Source organism: Onychostoma macrolepis, chromosome 15 (genome assembly GCF_012432095.1).
Source record: "Onychostoma macrolepis isolate SWU-2019 chromosome 15, ASM1243209v1, whole genome shotgun sequence".
Lineage (NCBI taxonomy): Eukaryota > Metazoa > Chordata > Actinopteri > Cypriniformes > Cyprinidae > Onychostoma > Onychostoma macrolepis.
Window position 1 is genome coordinate 20777270 of NC_081169.1, and position 19236 is coordinate 20796505.

Sequence of the window (19236 nt, forward strand, 5' to 3'; positions counted from 1 at the left end):
GACATCTCGCCCATCCTTTGGACTGATTACACATGTGATTCGGAGTGTGGTCACGCTGAAGGTGTTCCCATAGCGTTTTCGGATGTAGCGTCTCGTTCCCTTCGGGGAACCATGATTACATACGTAACCTGAGACGATTTTTAAGAAAATGTGTACTTTGCTTTATATACATTCATTTGTTTGCATATATTTGTTTGAGAATTATTTAGCTCATAGTTATCAACCAAATGTTTGTCTGTGTTTAAAAAATATAAACATACACATTTGCATTCTCTCTATTTATTTATGTAGTTATGTATTTATTTATTATTGTAAGGACTTTCATTTATTCATATATTTTATATATTTTAAAGGGATAGTTAACCCAAAAACGAAAATTTGATGTTTATCTGCTTACCCCCAGGGTAATCCAAGGGCATCCAAGATGTAGCTGACTTTGTTTCTTCAGTAGAACACAAACAATGATTTTTAACTCAAACCGTTGCAGTCTGTCAGTCCTATAATGCCAGTCAATGGGCACACAATCTTTGAGAGAGAAAAAAAACATGCACACACAAATACAAATTAAACCTTGCGCCTCATGACGATACACTGATGTCCTAAGACACGAAATGATCGGTTTGAGCAAGAAACTGAACAGTATTTATATTATTTTTTTTACCTCTGATACACCGCAATGTCCAACCATCCTGAGCTCATCCACAACATCTGGCACTGGAACATAGATATATATACAGGTGCTGGTCATATAATTAGAATATCATCAAAAAGTTGATTTATTTCACTAATTCCATTCAAAAAGTGAAACTTGTATATTATATTCATTCATTACACACAGACTGATATATTTCAAATGTTTATTTCTTTTAATTTTGATGATTATAACTGACAACTAAGGAAAATCCCAAATTCAGTATCTCAGAAAATTAGAATATTACTTAAGACCAATACAAAGAAAGGATTTTTAGAAATCTTGGCCAACTGAAAAGTATGAACATGAAAAGTATGAGCATGTACAGCACTCAATACTTAGTTGGGGCTCCTTTTGCCTGAATTACTGCAGCAATGCGGCGTGGCATGGAGTCGATCAGTCTGTGGCACTGCTCAGGTGTTATGAGAGCCCAGGTTGCTCTGATAGTGGCCTTCAGCTCTTCTGCATTGTTGGGTCTGACATATCGCATCTTCCTCTTCACAATAAGGTCAGGCGAGTTTGCTGGCCAATTAAGAACAGGGATACCATGGTCCTTAAACCAGATACTGGTTGCTTTGGCACTGTGTGCAGGTGCCAAGTCCTGTTGGAAAATGAAATCTGCATCTCCATAAAGTTGGTCAGCAGCAGGAAGCATGAAGTGCTCTAAAACGTCCTGGTATACGGCTGCGTTGACCTTGGACCTCAGAAAACACAGTGGAACAACACCAGCAGATGACATGGCACCCCAAACCATCACTGACTGTGGAAACTTTACACTGGACCTCAAGCAACGTGGATTGTGTGCCTCTCCTCTCTTCCTCCAGACTCTGGGACCCTGATTTCCAAAGGAAATGCTAAATTTACTTTCATCAGAGAACATAACTTTGGACCTCTCAGCAGCAGTCCAGTCCTTTTTGTCTTTAGCCCAGGCGAGACGCTTCTGACGCTGTCTGTTGTTCAAGAGTGGCTTGACACAAGGAATGCGACAGCTGAAACCCATGTCTTGCATACGCCTGTTCTTGAAGCACTGACTCCAGCTGCAGGCCACTCTTTGTGAATCTCCCCCACATTTTTGAATGGGTTTTGTTTCACAATCCTCTCCAGGGTGCAGTTATCCAATTGCTTCACTTTTTTCTACCTCATCTTTTCTTTCCCTTCGCCTCTCTAGACCATTTAAAGGCCTTTGCAGGTGTTTTGAGTTAATTAGCTGATTAGAGTGTGGCACCAGGTGTCTTCAATATTGAACCTTTTCACAATATTCTAATTTTCTGAGATAATGAATTTGGGATTTTCCTTAGTTGTCAGTTATAATCATCAAAATTAAAAGAAATAAACATTTGAAATATATCAGTCTGTCTGTAATGAATGAATATAATATACAAGCTTCACGTTTTGAATGGAATTAGTGAAATAAATCAACTTTTTGATGATATTCTAATTATATGACCAGCACCTGTATATACATAGATATATACGTAGATTCTTATGTATCGCGGCCCATAGAAACCGTCACTAATGAGGCATCTATGTATATATATCTATGTGCCAGAGCAGGTTGACGCGTCACGAACCGGATGTTGTGACAGTCGGACATTGAGGTTTATCAGAGGAAAAAAAAAATATAAATACTGTTCAGTTTCTCGCACAAACCAATCGTTTCGTGTCTTAGGACATCAATGTATCGTCACGAGCCGCAAGGTTTAATTTGGATTTGTGTGCATGTTTTTTTTTTTCTCCCAAAGATTGTGTGCCCATTGACGGGCATTATAGGACTGACAGACTGCAACGGTTTGAGTTAAAAATCTTCGTTTGTGTTCTACTGAAGAAACAAAGTCACCTACATCTTGGATGCCCTGGGGGTAAGCAGATAAACATCAAATTTTCATTTTTGGTTGAACTACCCCTTTAAGTATTTCCTTTAGTATTCCCTTATGCTCATAGTCTTATGTGAAATTCTAAAAATAGTAGGCTATATAAGTAAAATATGATTAAACTACATACAAAAAAAGGGTACAGTCAGGTCTGCCCTGATTTAATGTCTGTTTTTTCCCTTTTAAATTTATTATTAAAACTTCTTCCCAGCAGTACTATCATGTCATAAATAAATGCTGGGTAACTATATTTCTGAAGATTCTTATAACATACTATGCCAAAGAATAAAGCATTTCACATCATTGTAAACACATAAACACACACGCACACACACACACACAGAGAGAGAGAGAGAGAGAGAGAGACATGATACAAGTCCATAGTAATGAGGCCAGCCCTGTAAAAATAAAAATAAAAATAAAAATAAACAAAACTGGCATGCTCAAGACCAGCTCAGGACCAGCTTAAACCAGTTCATGACCAACTAAGAACCACCTTAAATCAGCTCAAACCAGCTGCCATGCTTCAAAACCTAACAGCATATGCTGTTTTTTTTGTTTTTTTTTCAACAGGGAGGAGAGCCAATTTGGACAAAATCCTTTACAAAGCTGATGTGTCTAAATAAAATGAAATGAATATATATGATGCATCATCATCACTCATGGGCTTGAATGTGTGTATTTTCAGTGTCACATAATAGACTAACATAAAGTTCATCTTTGAATTACTGTAATGATATGTACATATGAGAACACAAAAAGCAGTTCATGTGCAGATTGTTTGTTGACCAGTTAATAAAAAATAGATCAGACAACTCAATAAAGTGGTGTGTGAATGCTCTATTGTGTGGCAAAAACGTATATCAATTTTGCAGTATGAACTGCATAGTTTGTTTGTCCACCGTTGTAAAGTAGAATCACTAAATTAATATAGATCATAAGGAAAAACAAAAGCAAAGCAAAAAAAAAAAAAAATGTGTCAATAGGTCAGATGTAAAGCAGATATAACAATAAGTTAGAATCAACACATAATCCAATGTAAAGTGTATATTATGTAGGATTAATTTTAAATAATAATACTAGCATTTAAATGAAATATTACATTTTAGAGACATTGTTTTTTGTGCCATCCATGAACCCTTTGTCCAGATCTTTGTGAAATTTGTGTTCAATCCTGCTCCTGAGGTTTTACTTCAGCCTACCTTCATGCATCATTCTAGTGATCCTGATGACCTTGATTAGCTGCTTCAGGTGTATTTAATGAGGCCTAGAGCTGAACTTTTCTGGAAGGCACTTCAGGAGCAAGAGGGGTTATTTTTGGTCACCACTAAACTTATTGTTGATATGGTTACTAACTGATAATATATAAATGATAAATAAAATACTTATATATATATATATATATATATATATATATACACTGTATATATATTCAATTCAATTCATATTGCTTTATTGGCATGACATACTTAGATACATATTGCCAAAGCATTGTACATAGCAGAATAGAAACAAAACAAATATACATCCATAAATAAACAAAACAAAATACATCCATATATATTTATATAAACATTAATGGTACTATTAATGTAGATGTGTTCACTCTTTACTTCTTAGTTTATGGCATTTATAAATATGTTGTGCTACCAAAGAGGAAGTAGGTCCTTCACCAAGTAATATTCCTAGTTTGTCATTTTCTTGGAGTGACTGGAACTCAGGAATAATCTGCTGTATTTGACTGAACAGTGCGTCTCTTAAGGATGTGTATTTGTCACAGTGGAGGAGGAAGTGTTCCTCCGACTCAACTGATCCCGATCTACATTCGTTACAGATTCGCTCTTCTTTAGGTAACCACGTCTTTTTATGTTGTCCTCTTTCTATGGCCAGCTGGTGGTCACTCAGTCTGTACTTTGTCAGTAAAGTTATATTCTGTTATAGTCTGTGAGTTATATTCCTGACTGAGACCAGATAGTCAGCCAGACTGTACTCTCTGTTGAGTTTCAGGTAACATCAGGGACGACTTTGGTCTTTGGTTTGTTCTTTCCAATGCTGTATGTATGTCGTCTCCTCTTCATTCATAATTTCTTTGATTCTTCCAGGTTTTACAGGGTTGGTGATATTGAGTGCTTTGTTAGTCGGATCTGACACCATTACACAAAGATGACTTTTTTAAACACTTTTTTGCTTAAAAATGAAGAGAATCTTCAGAACTAGAGTTTAAGTGGATCCTGAACTTTAAAACTCTTTTTTGAATGATTAGATTTAGGGGGAGACGGCCTAACTCCGCTCTGCGGGCGTTATTAGGTGTGTTTCTGTGGACATGAAGGATGCTTCTGCAGAACTCTACATGCAGAGCTGTTGACTTCTAAGTTCCAATCGTGGCAGTATTTAGTTCAAATGTCAAGGTTGTTCTGGAGACCTTCTGGTGTTTTAGATAGAATTAGCAAGTCGTCTGCATACAGTAAATATTTGACTTCTATGCTGAATAATTGTAGTCCTGGACTGTCTGATTGGTCCAGTAGATCTGCCAATTCATTGATATACTGTATATGTTAAATAAAGTCGGGCTGAGGCAGCAGCCCTGTTTCACTCCTCACTGTTGAGAAAAATAGTCTGTCCTTTGCTGTCCAATTTTTACTGCACATTTATTTTGGTTATAAATGGTTTTTAATTAAGTCATATATTTTACCCCCTATGTACAGAGCTGGGTAGACTACTTACAAATTGTAATCTGTAACTGATTCCAAATTACATGACAAAAATTGTAGTCAGTAACGTAATCCATTACATTACACATTTTAGGTAATATAATCAGATTACTTTTAGATTACTTTTGACCTAACTCGTTTATCACATTGATTTAAACAGGATAATCTTGCACCATAATGATGTAAAAATACAAAGAGTGAGATATATTCCTTTTATTGTAATTAACAACATGAAGTGCATTAAACATTATATTACATCAAGGTTTCCCAAACTGGGGTTCGTAAAGGAACTGCAGGGGGGTTATGAGTTTAATGAAAGGCAAAACAGTAATTAAATGATAAAAACGTAAAATTAAAATAAATCATTTTAAAATAACAATCAAAATAATTCACTTTCTAAAAAAGAAGAAATATTTTAAGTTTACCTGCACGCCATATAACCATTAACCAATGTCAGAGAACTGTGAACATGCAAATGCGATACTTAGTTATTAAAATATTTATTTTAAAATCTCAGGGCTCATTGATTATGATTTCCCTTTTCTAACTTGAGTCAGTGTGTAATGTTGCTGTTTGAGCAAAAACAACATCTGCAAAGTTACGATGCTCAAAGTTCAATACAAAGGGAAATATTGTATTTTACAGAATTGCTGATTGACCACTCCTTTAAAGTAAATATATTAGGTGAAAGAAGTTCAGATGACAAAAAGTTTGAAAATGTCTGCAAATAAGAAGTAACAAGAATTTGTGCATTTTAATGAGTTTGAAAGACAAAAGCCTTTTAATAATACATAATAATACATGGTTAAATAACCTACTGAGTGATAATTCAAATAAAAATGAATGTGTTTATCAGTAGTTGATGCAATGTTGAAACACTTCTTAAACCTGAAATGATTTTTGTAAATCCAGTGCTCAAATGCTGTGTCGCCACCTGACTAATGACTGATCTCTGTGTGAATGTCCACAAAACTGGACGTTCTGAGTCTATATAAGCGGTACACTGTAAAAAAACAAAAACAAAAACAAAACTAAAAATTACTAAAAATAATTTACTAAAAATAACAGATTTTTTCAGGTTGTTTTCTTTTATTTTGAATTGCAGTAAAAGCTCTGTAAAATTATGTCTGAATTAACTACTTGGCTGTTATTTTATGTATTATGACATTACTGACAAATTACAGAAATTCACATTTTTTATACAGAAAAACTACTGTATTTTTATTAGCGCTGTCAATCGATTAAAAAATTTAATCACGGACTGTGATTAATCATGATTAATCGCAAATTTAAAATACTAGGATTTACCTGTAAATGTGTTGAAAAAGAAATGCATGACAAACCAGTTTAAGGAAACAGAATCTTTCACACTTCAGCCAGGTATGAGACATAATCCTTATTATTCTTTTATCATTATTATTTTGTTTTTATTCAGCCATTATCAGCCTTTAAACTGTCAATAAAACGTTTATCAAGCCACATCGCTTCCATCCCAGTATACATTTACCCAACTATTATCAAAAGTTTTTCTAAATAAATACAACAAAACATTTCTTGCGACCTTACATGAAGTATTAGGAAAAAACGCATTATGAAGAAGTCTTGGACCTGTTCTGCAGGTGCATTAAAGCTAACATTAGCATCATGATTCATAAGACAGTTTATGAGATTAATAGTACACTTTTACTCAGAACTCACTTCAAACCACCATCGAGTGTTTGTAATAACTTCCTTTTGCAATCACATGTGGAATTTTGTCGTTTACTGTTGTTAAAATATGCTATTTATAGCCTTTTATATCGCTGCACAAATTAGCATTTCAGACATACACATTCATCTCAAGAAAATCACATACAAATATCCTATCGTAATCGTGTGTTTATTATCTTATATAATCTATAGTGGCTGTTGTCATGTTTATTTCTGCTGTGTAAAAGCCTTAACATGTATGCTCTGGCTGAAACTCACATTGTTTGTGATTTTACAACCGCCTCTCCGTTCTTAAGTTGCCAGGGATACATTCAAGTATAATACACATTAGTAAAAGGATCTATTTTAATTTTTATTTGTCTATATACACTTTGGGCGGTCGTGGTACATTACAAAAGTAGCCCAAAAAAGCAACCCATGGCTCTGTAATTTTTTCCCGCGACTGTATTTTCAAAATAGCCCACTTGTGCCGCTACCCTGGTAACACTGGTTCACTGTACCCTCATCACACAATGATAGATAACCTTCCGCGCTGCGATGACGGGAAGAAGTTGGGGTCAAACCTTATCAAACGATTAATTTGTGTTAAAAAAATATTAACGCGTTACATTTTTTTGATTAATCGCATGTGTTAACGTTGACACCCCTAATTTTTATACAGTATGTTTTCTGTTTTCTTAAATTACAATCAAATGTATGTAAAATTACAAAAATAATCTGTAATTAATACAATAACAAAACCGTTAGATGAAAAAATGGTCAAATGATTTGCATCAACAGCTGCCAAACAAAAAACATAAAATTAAAGTAAAATCTCCTTACTTAAATAAGCTGACAAACACTGTTATTTTACAGGTGTTTCCTGAATTATTATGATCAAACACCTTCACTGAAAAACAAAAGACAAAAAATGATCAAATGACTGGCAGCACAGGGTGCCAAACAAAAACCTTAAAATTAAAGTAAAATCTCCTTATTTAAACAAGCTGACAACAGTGTTAATTTACAGCCATTTCCTAAATTATTACAATCAAACACCTTCACTGTAAAATTAACTAATTAATTAATTAAACGTCACATGACTGGCAGTAACAGAACATGAAACACTAGCAGATCTTTCTAGATCTCAGCATCTTCACTCGTTACAAACCAGTCTGACTTTATTTCTTTCATACAAAACTTCTTATTGAGAATTTGTCATGAGTCCGGGTCCACGATGCTCCCCCTCACCACCAGAGGTCGCCACCTCCCGTCTTCCCGGACTCAATTGCCATTACCACACACACCTGCCACTGATCACACTCCCAGCTGTTCTCCATCACCATGGTCTATTTATACGCTACACTCCCGCTACTCTGTCTGGTAGAATTATAATTGTTTGTGGTGATTTGTAGTTGCTGTCAGACTCTGGGGATACATGCACTGTGTTGCCGTTTTATGTATCCCACTCCTTAATCTGTTTTGTTTTTGCCCTGTTGGCTTTTTCGTTGACTATTAAATTAGTTTTTTCCCTGCATTTGGACCCAGACCTTGTTCTTGCCGTGCACATTCCTACCGTGCCGTGACAGAATTCTACCAGCACACATGGGTCCAGCAGGGAAGTTCCTCGATATCCGGCAGGGAGACCGGACCATCGAGGATTATGCCGGGGACTTTGTGGAAATGGCTCGCCAGTCGGCTACAGAGAAGACCTGCCTCATGGTCATCTTCTGGGGAGGCCTGGCCGACCCCTTTAAATCCATGATGCCATACTGGGCCCCAGAGGAATCGCTGGAGGACTACATCAACCTGGCTCTGCAGTTGAGCGGCTCAGCTTTCAGGGTGGAGTTAGCTGCGGAGCCCGCTACTGAAGCGGCGATCAAAGGGGCGTCAGAGGCCTCGTCTGCCGCACCCAGTACCTCCAGCCCGCTCCCAGAGCGTCCAGGGCTGATACGCTGCGTGCAGGAACCCCCGCTGATGTCATTGCGAGCGGCGTGGTCTGCTCGTGGTCCTCCCGAAGCGGAGGTGGCCGCTCACGATCTCCACAGGATCCCCGAAGCGGCGGTGCCCGCTCACGATCGTCCCGAAGCGGCGGTGTCCGCTCACGATCGTCCCGAAGCGGCGGTGTCCGTTCACGATCGTCCCGAAGCGGCGGTATCCGCTCACGATCGTCCCGAAACGGCGATGCCCGCTCACGATCCTCACAGGATCCCCGAAGCGGCGGTGTACGCACACAGGGTTCCCGAGGCGGCAGTAGCCGTTCACGATCGTCTCGAAACGGCGGTAGCCGTTCACGATCGTCCCGAGGCGGCGGTGTCCGCACACAAGGTTCCCGAGGCGGCGGTGTCCGCACACAAGGTTCCCGAGGCGGCGGTGTCCGCACACAAGGTTCCCGAGGCGGCGGTGTCCGCTCGCGGTCCTCCCGAGGCGGCGATGTCCGCTCACAAGGTTCCCGAGGCGGCGGTGGCCGCTCACGATCCTCACAGGATCCCCGAAGCGGCGGTGTCCGCACACAGGGTTCCCGAGGCGGCAGTAGCCATTCACGATCGTCTCGAAACGGCGGTAGCCGTTCCCGATCGTCCCGAGGCGGCGGTAGCCGTTCACGATCGTCCCGAGGCGGCGGTGTCCGCAAACAGGGTTCCCGAGGCGGCGGTAGCCGTTCACAATCGTCTCGAAACGGCGGTAGCCGTTCACGATCGTCCCGAGATGGCGGTGTCCGCACACAGGGTTCCCGAGGCGGCGGTAGCCGTTCACGATCATCTCGAAACGGCGGTGTCCGCACACAAGGTTCCCGAGGCGGCGGTGTCCGCACACAAGGTTCCCGAGGCGGCGGTGTCCGTTCGCGGCCCGCCCGAGGCGGCAATGTCCGCTCACAAGGTTCCCGAGGCGGCGGTGTCCGCACACAAGGTTCCCGAGGCGGCGGTGTCCGTTCGCGGTCCGCCCGAGGCGGCGATGTCCGCTCACAAAGCTCCAGATTCTCCCGAAGTGGCGGTGTCCGCTCACGATCGTCCCGAAGCGTCCCCAGTTAAGCCATGTACAGGAGCATAGAATTGCCATGTGGCCACAGTGTGATTTCACAATTGTCTTAACAATGAAAATGTTTTCCTCACAACAGGATTCAATGCCTCTGAACTTTGCACTTTATCATGCTTCTTAACGAAAACATGGGTGTGGAAGTATTTTGAGCCAGATCACACCTCATACTCACATTCTCATGCTGGCTCCCTGTTTCAACAGGACCAAATTTGCATCACAATTGTAAAACTTCCTTGCCTTTGTTTGGAGCATGATTACATTGACACATAGCCTCAGCTAAATGTAGATACAAATACTACCATTTGATCTTCACACACAGAGTAAAATCTACATCTGTCTGATACTGCCTCAAAAATGTATGCATAGAATGTTTTTTTTATTTTTTTTTAGTCTGTACATCTAGACTGTAATATAATTGTGGATTTCATCCCATTATTGTTTGTTCCGTTTTCTTTGGGTTTACCTAATCACCATTTTAAGTTTCAAATGTAAATGAATATTTCTCATTTATGCCAAAGTATAAAGTATTGTATTGCCATATCATGTATGTTTTTGAAACATTTCTGAAGCTAATTTGATCACTGCTTCTTTGTATGTTGTCCAATTTAGTTGAAGCAAGGATTGTTTTCGGACAACTGAATCTCTGTATTTGGTTACACTGAATATTTTGCTTACACTCTTACTGATGAAGGGGGGTGTTGAAATCAATAATTGTTGATTTTATTCTAATGCAATTTAGTTTAATGTTTCCAAAACAGTGTAAGAGCTTCTCAGATCTCTTCTCAGAAATCTGTTTTGTTTTTGCCCTGTTGGCTTTTTCGTTGACTATTAAATTAGTTTTTTCCCTGCATTTGGACCCAGACCTTGTTCTTGCCGTGCACATTCCTACCGTGCCGTGACAGAATTCTACCAGCACACATGCGTCCAGCAGGGAAGTTCCTCGATATCCGGCAGGGAGACCGGACCATCGAGGATTATGCCGGGGACTTTGTGGAAATGGCTCGCCAGTCGGCTACAGAGAAGACCTGCCTCATGGTCATCTTCTGGGGAGGCCTGGCCGACCCCTTTAAATCCATGATGCCATACTGGGCCCCAGAGGAATCGCTGGAGGACTACATCAACCTGGCTCTGCAGTTGAGCGGCTCAGCTTTCAGGGTGGAGTTAGCTGCGGAGCCCGCTACTGAAGCGGCGATCAAAGGCGTCAGAGGCCTCGTCTGCCGCACCCAGTACCTCCAGCCCGCTCCCAGAGCGTCCAGGGCTGATACGCTGCGTGCAGGAACCCCGCTGATGTCATTGCGAGGCGTGGTCTGCTCGTGGTCCTCCCGGCGGAGGTGGCCGCTCACGATCTCCACAGGATCCCGGCGGCGGTGCCCGCTCACGATCGTCCGGCGGCGGTGTCCGCTCACGATCGTCGGCGGCGGTGTCCGCTCACGATCGTCGGCGGCGGTGTCCGTTCACGATCGCCCCGAAGTGGCGGTGTCCGCCACGATCGCCCCGAGATGGCGGTGTCCGCTCACGATCCTCACAGGATCCCGGCGGCGGTGTCCGCACACAGGGTTCCAGGCGGCGGTAGCCGTTCACGATCGTCTCAAACGGCGGTAGCCATTCACGATCGTCGAGGCGGCGGTGTCCGCACACAAGGTTCAGCGGCGGTGTCCGCACACAAGGTTCAGCGGCGGTGTCCGCACACAAGGTTCCAGGCGGCGGTGTCCGCTCGCGGTCCTCAGCGGCGATGTCCGCTCACAAGGTTCCAGCGGCGGTGGCCGCTCAGGATCCCAAGCGGCGGTGTCCGCACACAGGGTTCAGGCGGCAGTAGCCATTCACGATCGTCTCGAAACGGCGGTAGCCGTTCCCGATCGTCAGGCGGCGGTAGCCGTTCACGATCGTCAGGCGGCGGTGTCCGCACACAGGGTTCCAGGCGGCGGTAGCCGTTCTGTCGTCTCAGCAGCGGTAGCCGTTCACGATCGTCCGAGATGGCGGTGTCCGCACACAGGGTTCCCGAGCGGCGGTAGCCGTTCACGATCATCTCGAACGGCGGTGTCCGCACACAAGGTTCCCGAGGCGGTGTCCGCACACAAGGTTCAGGCGGCGGTGTCCGTTCGCGGTCCGCCAGCGGCGATGTCCGCTCACAAGGTTCCAGGCGGCGGTGTCCGCACACAAGGTTCAGGCGGCGGTGTCCGTTCGCGGTCCGCCCGAGGCGGCGATGTCCGCTTCGCAAAGCTCCAGATTCTCCCGAAGTGGCGGTGTCCGCTCACGATCGTCCCGAAGCGTCCCCAGTTAAGCCATGTACAGGAGCATAGAATTGCCATGTGGCCACAGTGTGATTTCACAATTGTCTTAACAATGAAAATGTTTTCCTCACAACAGGATTCAATGCCTCTGAACTTTGCACTTTATCATGCTTCTTAACGAAAACATGGGTGTGGAAGTATTTTGAGCCAGATCACACCTCATACTCACATTCTCATGCTGGCTCCCTGTTTCAACAGGACCAAATTTGCATCACAATTGTAAAACTTCCTTGCCTTTGTTTGGAGCATGATTACATTGACACATAGCCTCAGCTAAATGTAGATACAAATACTACCATTTGATCTTCACACACAGAGTAAAATCTACATCTGTCTGATACTGCCTCAAAAATGTATGCATAGAATGTTTTTTTTATTTTTTTTTAGTCTGTACATCTAGACTGTAATATAATTGTGGATTTCATCCCATTATTGTTTGTTCCGTTTTCTTTGGGTTTACCTAATCACCATTTTAAGTTTCAAATGTAAATGAATATTTCTCATTTATGCCAAAGTATAAAGTATTGTATTGCCATATCATGTATGTTTTTGAAACATTTCTGAAGCTAATTTGATCACTGCTTCTTTGTATGTTGTCCAATTTAGTTGAAGCAAGGATTGTTTTCGGACAACTGAATCTCTGTATTTGGTTACACTGAATATTTTGCTTACACTCTTACTGATGAAAGGGGGTGTTGAAATCAATAATTGTTGATTTTATTCTAATGCAATTTAGTTTAATGTTTCCAAAACAGTGTAAGAGCTTCTCAGATCATCTTTTGTTCTCACCTTGACCATCTTTTTAAGTACACCATTTAAGGGCTTTTTGCCAGAGACAAATTCAATCTGACCACATCAAATGTCCTGACCATTGACAAATGCCATGTGTTCTTTTGCTGTTTGTTGTGCCATATGATCTTATAAAATCACAGAATCCCTGCTGTACATGATCACATCCTGTGTCCTGCCTCAGAAAGAGGAACAAGCGGGTTCTTCCATGTTCAGTGCGGAATTGAGCGGCCTGGTCGAAGGTTTAATGCATGTTCGATCATACGGCCGATAGTGAACCCACGGACACAAACTCATCAGTTCCGAACTTACTCAGAGGATGCAGAGTGGTTATAATACCTTTAAGTGAGCTGCGCCTGCATACACATAACAAAAAGTGTCTTTTTTTCCTATAACCACAAGAGCTACACCTTGTTAAGCCAGTGACAGTCAGAAATCAGAAGCTCCTTATGGTGTTCCCCATGGTTCATCCATTGGTGCTTCGGTATGATCTGTCCTGAACGCGGAAATACCACTACACATTAATCTACTTAAAAAAACGATTTCAGAAGAGATCAGAATAAATCAAATATAACAATTTATTATCAGTCAGGTAAAATTGTATCATGCCAATTACATAATTAAACAATAAAAAGCCAATTCAAAAATAAAAAATACATAACATCAGTTGTTCAAAGATGAATCTAAGAGTAAAAATGTATACCTGACTTCAGGAAGATACATACAGGTGCATCTCAATAAATTAGAATGTTGTGGAAAGGTTAATTTATTTCAGTAATTCAACTCAAATTGTGAAACTTGTGTATTAAATAAATTCAGTGTACACAGACTGAAGTAGTTTGTCTTTGGTTCTTTTAATTGTGATGATTTTGGCTCACATTTAACAAAAACCCACCAATTCACTATCTCAACAAATTAGAATATGGTGACATGCCAATCAGCTAATCAACTCAAAACACCTGCAAAGGTTTCCTGAGCCTTCAAAATGGTCTCTCAGTTTGGTTCACTAGGCTACACAATCATGGGGAAGACTGCTGATCTGACAGTTGCCCAGAAGACAATCATTGACACCTTTCACAAGGAGGGTAAGCCACAAACATTCATTGCCAAAGAAGCTGGCTGTTCACAGAGTGCTGTATCCAAGCATGTTAACAGAAAGTTGAGTGGAAGGAAAAAGTGTGGAAGAAAAAGATGCACAACCAACCGAGAGAACCGCAGCTTTATGAGGATTGTCAAGCAAAGATTCAAGAATTTGGGTGAACTTCACAAGGAATGGACTGAGGCTGGGGTCAAGGCATCAAGAGCCACCACACAGACGTGTCGAGGAAAATGAGAAACAAGAGACCAAAAAATGCAGATGAGCTGAAGGCCACTGTTAAAGAAACCTGGGCTTCCATACCACCTCAGCAGTGCCACAAACTGATCACCTCCATGCCACGCCGAATTGAGGCAGTAATTAAAGCAAAAGGAGCCCCTACCAAGTATTGAGTACATATACAGTAAATGAACATACTTTCCAGAAGGCCAACAATTCACTAAAAATGTTTATTTTTTTATTTTTTTTATTGGTCTTACGAAGTATTCTAATTGGTTGAGATTGTGAATTGGTGGGGTTTTTTTTTTAATGTGAGCCAAAATCATCACAATTAAAAGAAGACTTAAACTACTTCAGTCTGTGTGCATTGAGTTTATTTAATACACGAGTTTCACAATTTGAGTTGAATTACTGAAATTAATTAACTTTTCCACGACATTCTAATTTATTGAGATGCACCTGTAGTATGGAGCATATGAAATACACTCCACACTACGGGCTGATCTGGCTACAGAATCGCCTTGAGTGATTTGTAACTTTCCCTTAAATACCACGAGAACAAAAACAAATAAATCTTTAAATCAGTTGTAAAAACATCAAAGACCTTTTGGTTTTTAGGTTTTAGGTTTTCATGCTCTAGTGAGATGCCCAATTTCCGATTTCGTCGGTCAGCGATGTGAAGTCTCTGTTCCTTCCTCTAGGGAAGGATGGCTACATACGCATTTGTTGTATTCGGGCCAGTGCTGGCACCTTGTGGAACAACCGATTAGTGCAAAACATATTTAATGCGCATATGGGACCTAGGCGTACAAAGTACGCACGGTTACAAACATCGAGTGGTGTGCATACATACGCTAGCGTACACATAAAAAGTAAAGTATACTTTAGGCTTAAGTGTCAATGCATTTAAGAAAAATAAAATATGTCTAAATCAACATTTTGCAACCCCTTTGCTATACTTTTGGCTCAGAATGATTTTGAAATTCACACTGCATTTTGATACAATTAGCAGGAGGTATTATGATGAAAATGCAAACTCAAGTGTCCCACCAATAAGTCTAAAATAAAATCTAGGAAAAATAGCATTTAAATTATAATTTTTCTACAGTTTTTGCTTGGACATGTTAAACATATCTAATCAATTTGGATAATACATTTTAATTTTACAACTTATAAAGCGCTAAAATATTTACATATTAAAACTAGTGAAGGAAATGGCAAATGGAAATTATATAGATCTAATTAAATTAAAATGCACATATTTGTGGGAAAATGTAAATTTAAATACAGAAATGCATTGACATTTTAAATATTGCATATTATGCTTCAGAATAAATATTGCTAACCATATGCTTCCATACAAGCGTATTTCTAGAACATTTTACCTCTGACCTGCTTGACACTTAGATTGTGCTTTGTTTCTTTATGACAAAAAAATAAGTGTTTTTATTTTACAACTGTGAACAAACAAGCTATATGCAGTAACATTTATACACATCACCTTTATAAACGACATAGTCTTACTAAATTGTAGCCACTAGATGGCAGTGAAAGATTAGAGTGAACAGCATTTATGCAGCTGAGAGTGTGAGGTGAAACCCATTGAGACTTTTTTTCCTCATTAAATATCATTTAAAATATCAATTATCATTTATGACTTTGGAAGTAATCTTTATTTTCTCACTTTGTTTTCATTCTGAATATTTAGGTAAATTTCCATTATTATGCTCGAATTAACATTGTACGCCTTCGGAATTTAAGTGATACTTGTGTCATCATAAGTGTACTTGCATGAATTGAATTAATATAATAAAAAATACAGGAAATAATTTTGTGTAAATTTATTATGTATATGTTTTCAGACATCAACAATCAGTTAAGTAGTGACTAAAACACCACTCATGTAAAAATGAACACCTTGATTACAAGTTCAAATATGACCCTGTACCACAAAACCAGTCATAAGTAGCACGGGTATATTTGTAGCAATAGCCATTGTATAGGTCAAAACCATTGATTTTTATTTTATGCCAAAAATCATTAGGGTATTGAGTAAAGATCATGTTTCATGAAGATGTTTTGTAAATTTTCTACTGTAAATATATCAAAACGTAATCAGTAATATGCATTGCTAAGAACTTCATTTAGACAACTTTAAAGGTAATTTTCTCAATATTTAGATTTTTTGCACCCTCAGATTCCAGATTTTCAAATAGTTGTGTCTAAGCCAAATATTGTCCTATCCTAACAAACAATACATAAATGGAAAGCATATTTATTCAGCTTTCAGATGATGTATAAATCTCAATTTCACAAAACTGACCCTTGTTTTCCAGGGTCACATTTATGAAAATATTAAAATAACATTTTATTTAGAAACAATTGTTTCTTTAGAATTTACCCACTACTAATAGTAAAAGATTAAAATTAAGTATCATGAAATAATTGAACACTAATAATTTTTCACAAATTGCTTGATAAAATATTTAGCCTTTTTGGTTGTTTTGTCTTGGGGTCGGTAAGAACACAAGCTGTACATTCACTTTTTGACATCAGCTGCATTCATAAAAAAAGTATTGCGAATAAATAGCATATTATTGCTGTTCATCAATTCACATATTCAGTCCCAGTGGTGATGATATATATTAACAATGAAAAAGCACAAACAATAATTGCAGTCATTTTGAAATGTGTTCTCTAATCGGTGCAGATCTGTTGCTAAGCATTTTTCGCAATAAGTTTTTGATTTCAGCTGTGTTTAAAACATAAATAATAGGATTTAGCATTGGCGGAACAACATATGCCAGAGATGTGCTGATGACTCTTGCATTGGGTGTGAGAGAAAGCAAGAGCTGTGCAAGGTATGTGAAGCATATGGGGAGGAAATATATTCCTACTAATAACAGGTGAGAAACACAGGTCTTCAGAGCTTTTAAACGTCTTTCCCAAGTTGTAATTTTGCTTAAAGCAAGAAAAATGCCCAGATATGACAGGAATATAATGATCATTGGTGCAATAAGGAATGAAGATGTGATGACAAATCCCACAGACTTATTAATGTTATAATCGTTACATGCCAACCTATAAACAGGTCCATGATCACAAAAATAACTTTGTATCACAGTGGATTCACAGAATGAAATTCGAGTGATCAAAGACACCATCAAGGCCACCATCGAAGAATTAAATGCCCATATTGCAGGAAAAACTAAAACCATACTAGTGTTGTTCACTATGGCATGGTATCTTAACGGCAAACAAATTGCAATGAAGCGATCATATGCCAGAACAACAAGAGTGACACTTTGCAAACTACTAAAGAAAAACACAAAAAACATGTTAGCCAAACAAGCATTGTAGGAGATGTACTGTGAGTCAAAGAGAAAAGTCTTCATCATGTTAGGAATCAGTGCATTAGTTTGACCAATATCAGCCAAGGCCAAGTTAAACACACCAATGTACTTTGGACTGTGCAGGCATCGTTCAAGAGCTATAATGAGAAGGACTATAGAGTTCCCAATCATAGTAATAAAATAAATAAGAAATAAGAATATATAGAAATAACTGCTGTATGGTATACCTGAAAGTCCAATGATGAAAAAGTATTGAGGAAGGACAAAGGAGATATTCTGGGATAAACTTGCATTTACAGAATTCATAGCAGCTTTTGCAGTTGTTGTTTTGCGCAAGCTGCAAATAGAAATTAGCATAAGAACAATATAGAGAATACTCAAAAAAAATTTAAATGCAAGAAATATACAGTTATATGCATTTGCTAGATAACATTAGAAATACAGACCTGTAGAAATAAACACAAGGCTTTAGAGCTAGAACAAACAATGACTGTGACTGTCTGAACACTTGTGTACTGCTTTGAATTACTGCATCTAAAATTCAATGCTCATCCTTATTATCTCATGTTGCAAAGGTAACTGGCTGGCTGTGTCACTGAATCCAAATATATATTCTTATTTGTCTCTTGAGGGCTTTCAGAAAACATAATGATGTAATCCTTGTATGTATGTTATAGGAAATATTTTGGCCATTACAGTTTTCTCATTTGTGAGTATCATTACAGAAATTCAAATATAAAATTTATTCTAGTCTATTATGTGCCCTGATAGCTACAGTGCAACATTGTCAAGTTTTTGATCTCAGGTTTTACACAAAACCTAAAAAAAACATCTCGGGTTATGACTGTTGACTTGTTCCCCGAGAAAGGGAACGAGACACTTCGTCGGTAACGACACTTTGGGGAACCCCCTCAGCGTACCCCCTCGTCTGAAGCATGAATGAAACTATTCCAATTCTGATTGGTGTTGTGTCATGACGTAACATGTGACGGCATACTCGGAAGCTACAAAGGGACGCCGGCACACAACAGAGTCAGCTTTTGCAATGAAGCAAGCCGCTCCCAGGCATGGAGAGGTGTGGCAAAGAGACGCAGTGTCTCGTTCCCTTTCTCGGGGAACAAGGGTTACAGTCATAACCCGAGACGTTCCCCTTCACAGGAACTAACACTGCGTCTGTAACGACACTTTGGGGAACGGATACCCACTATGCCACACCGAAACACGCCTGTCCTAGTGTGAAGCTGAACCAGGCACAACTTAGTACGAGAGACAGCAGGTTCCGTCCTTAGAGGGATCTGAGAACCATACTTGGGCCGGCCAGAGTGAGGCTACAAGCAATAGACTGACCCCTTCCTTCCGGACCCTCTCCAGAACTCCCGGGAGCAGAGCAATTGGGGGAAAAGCGTACAGGTGTAGCCTCGGCCATGTCTGTACCATGGTATCCAACCCCAGCAGGGCTGAATGCGTGAGAGAGAACCACAGTGGACAGT

The 19236-nt window shown here is 39.9% G+C and overlaps 1 protein-coding gene across 1 annotated transcript; it reads right to left on the reverse strand.

Moving 5' to 3' along the window:
- Positions 1-17071: 17071 nt before the first annotated feature.
- LOC131520954 (olfactory receptor 1E16-like) lies at positions 17072-18058 on the reverse strand. The gene has a single exon (XM_058745532.1). It carries the CDS (start codon positions 18050-18052, stop codon positions 17072-17074), a length of 981 nt encoding a protein of 326 aa, XP_058601515.1. The 5' UTR covers positions 18053-18058.
- Positions 18059-19236: the final 1178 nt, after the last annotated feature.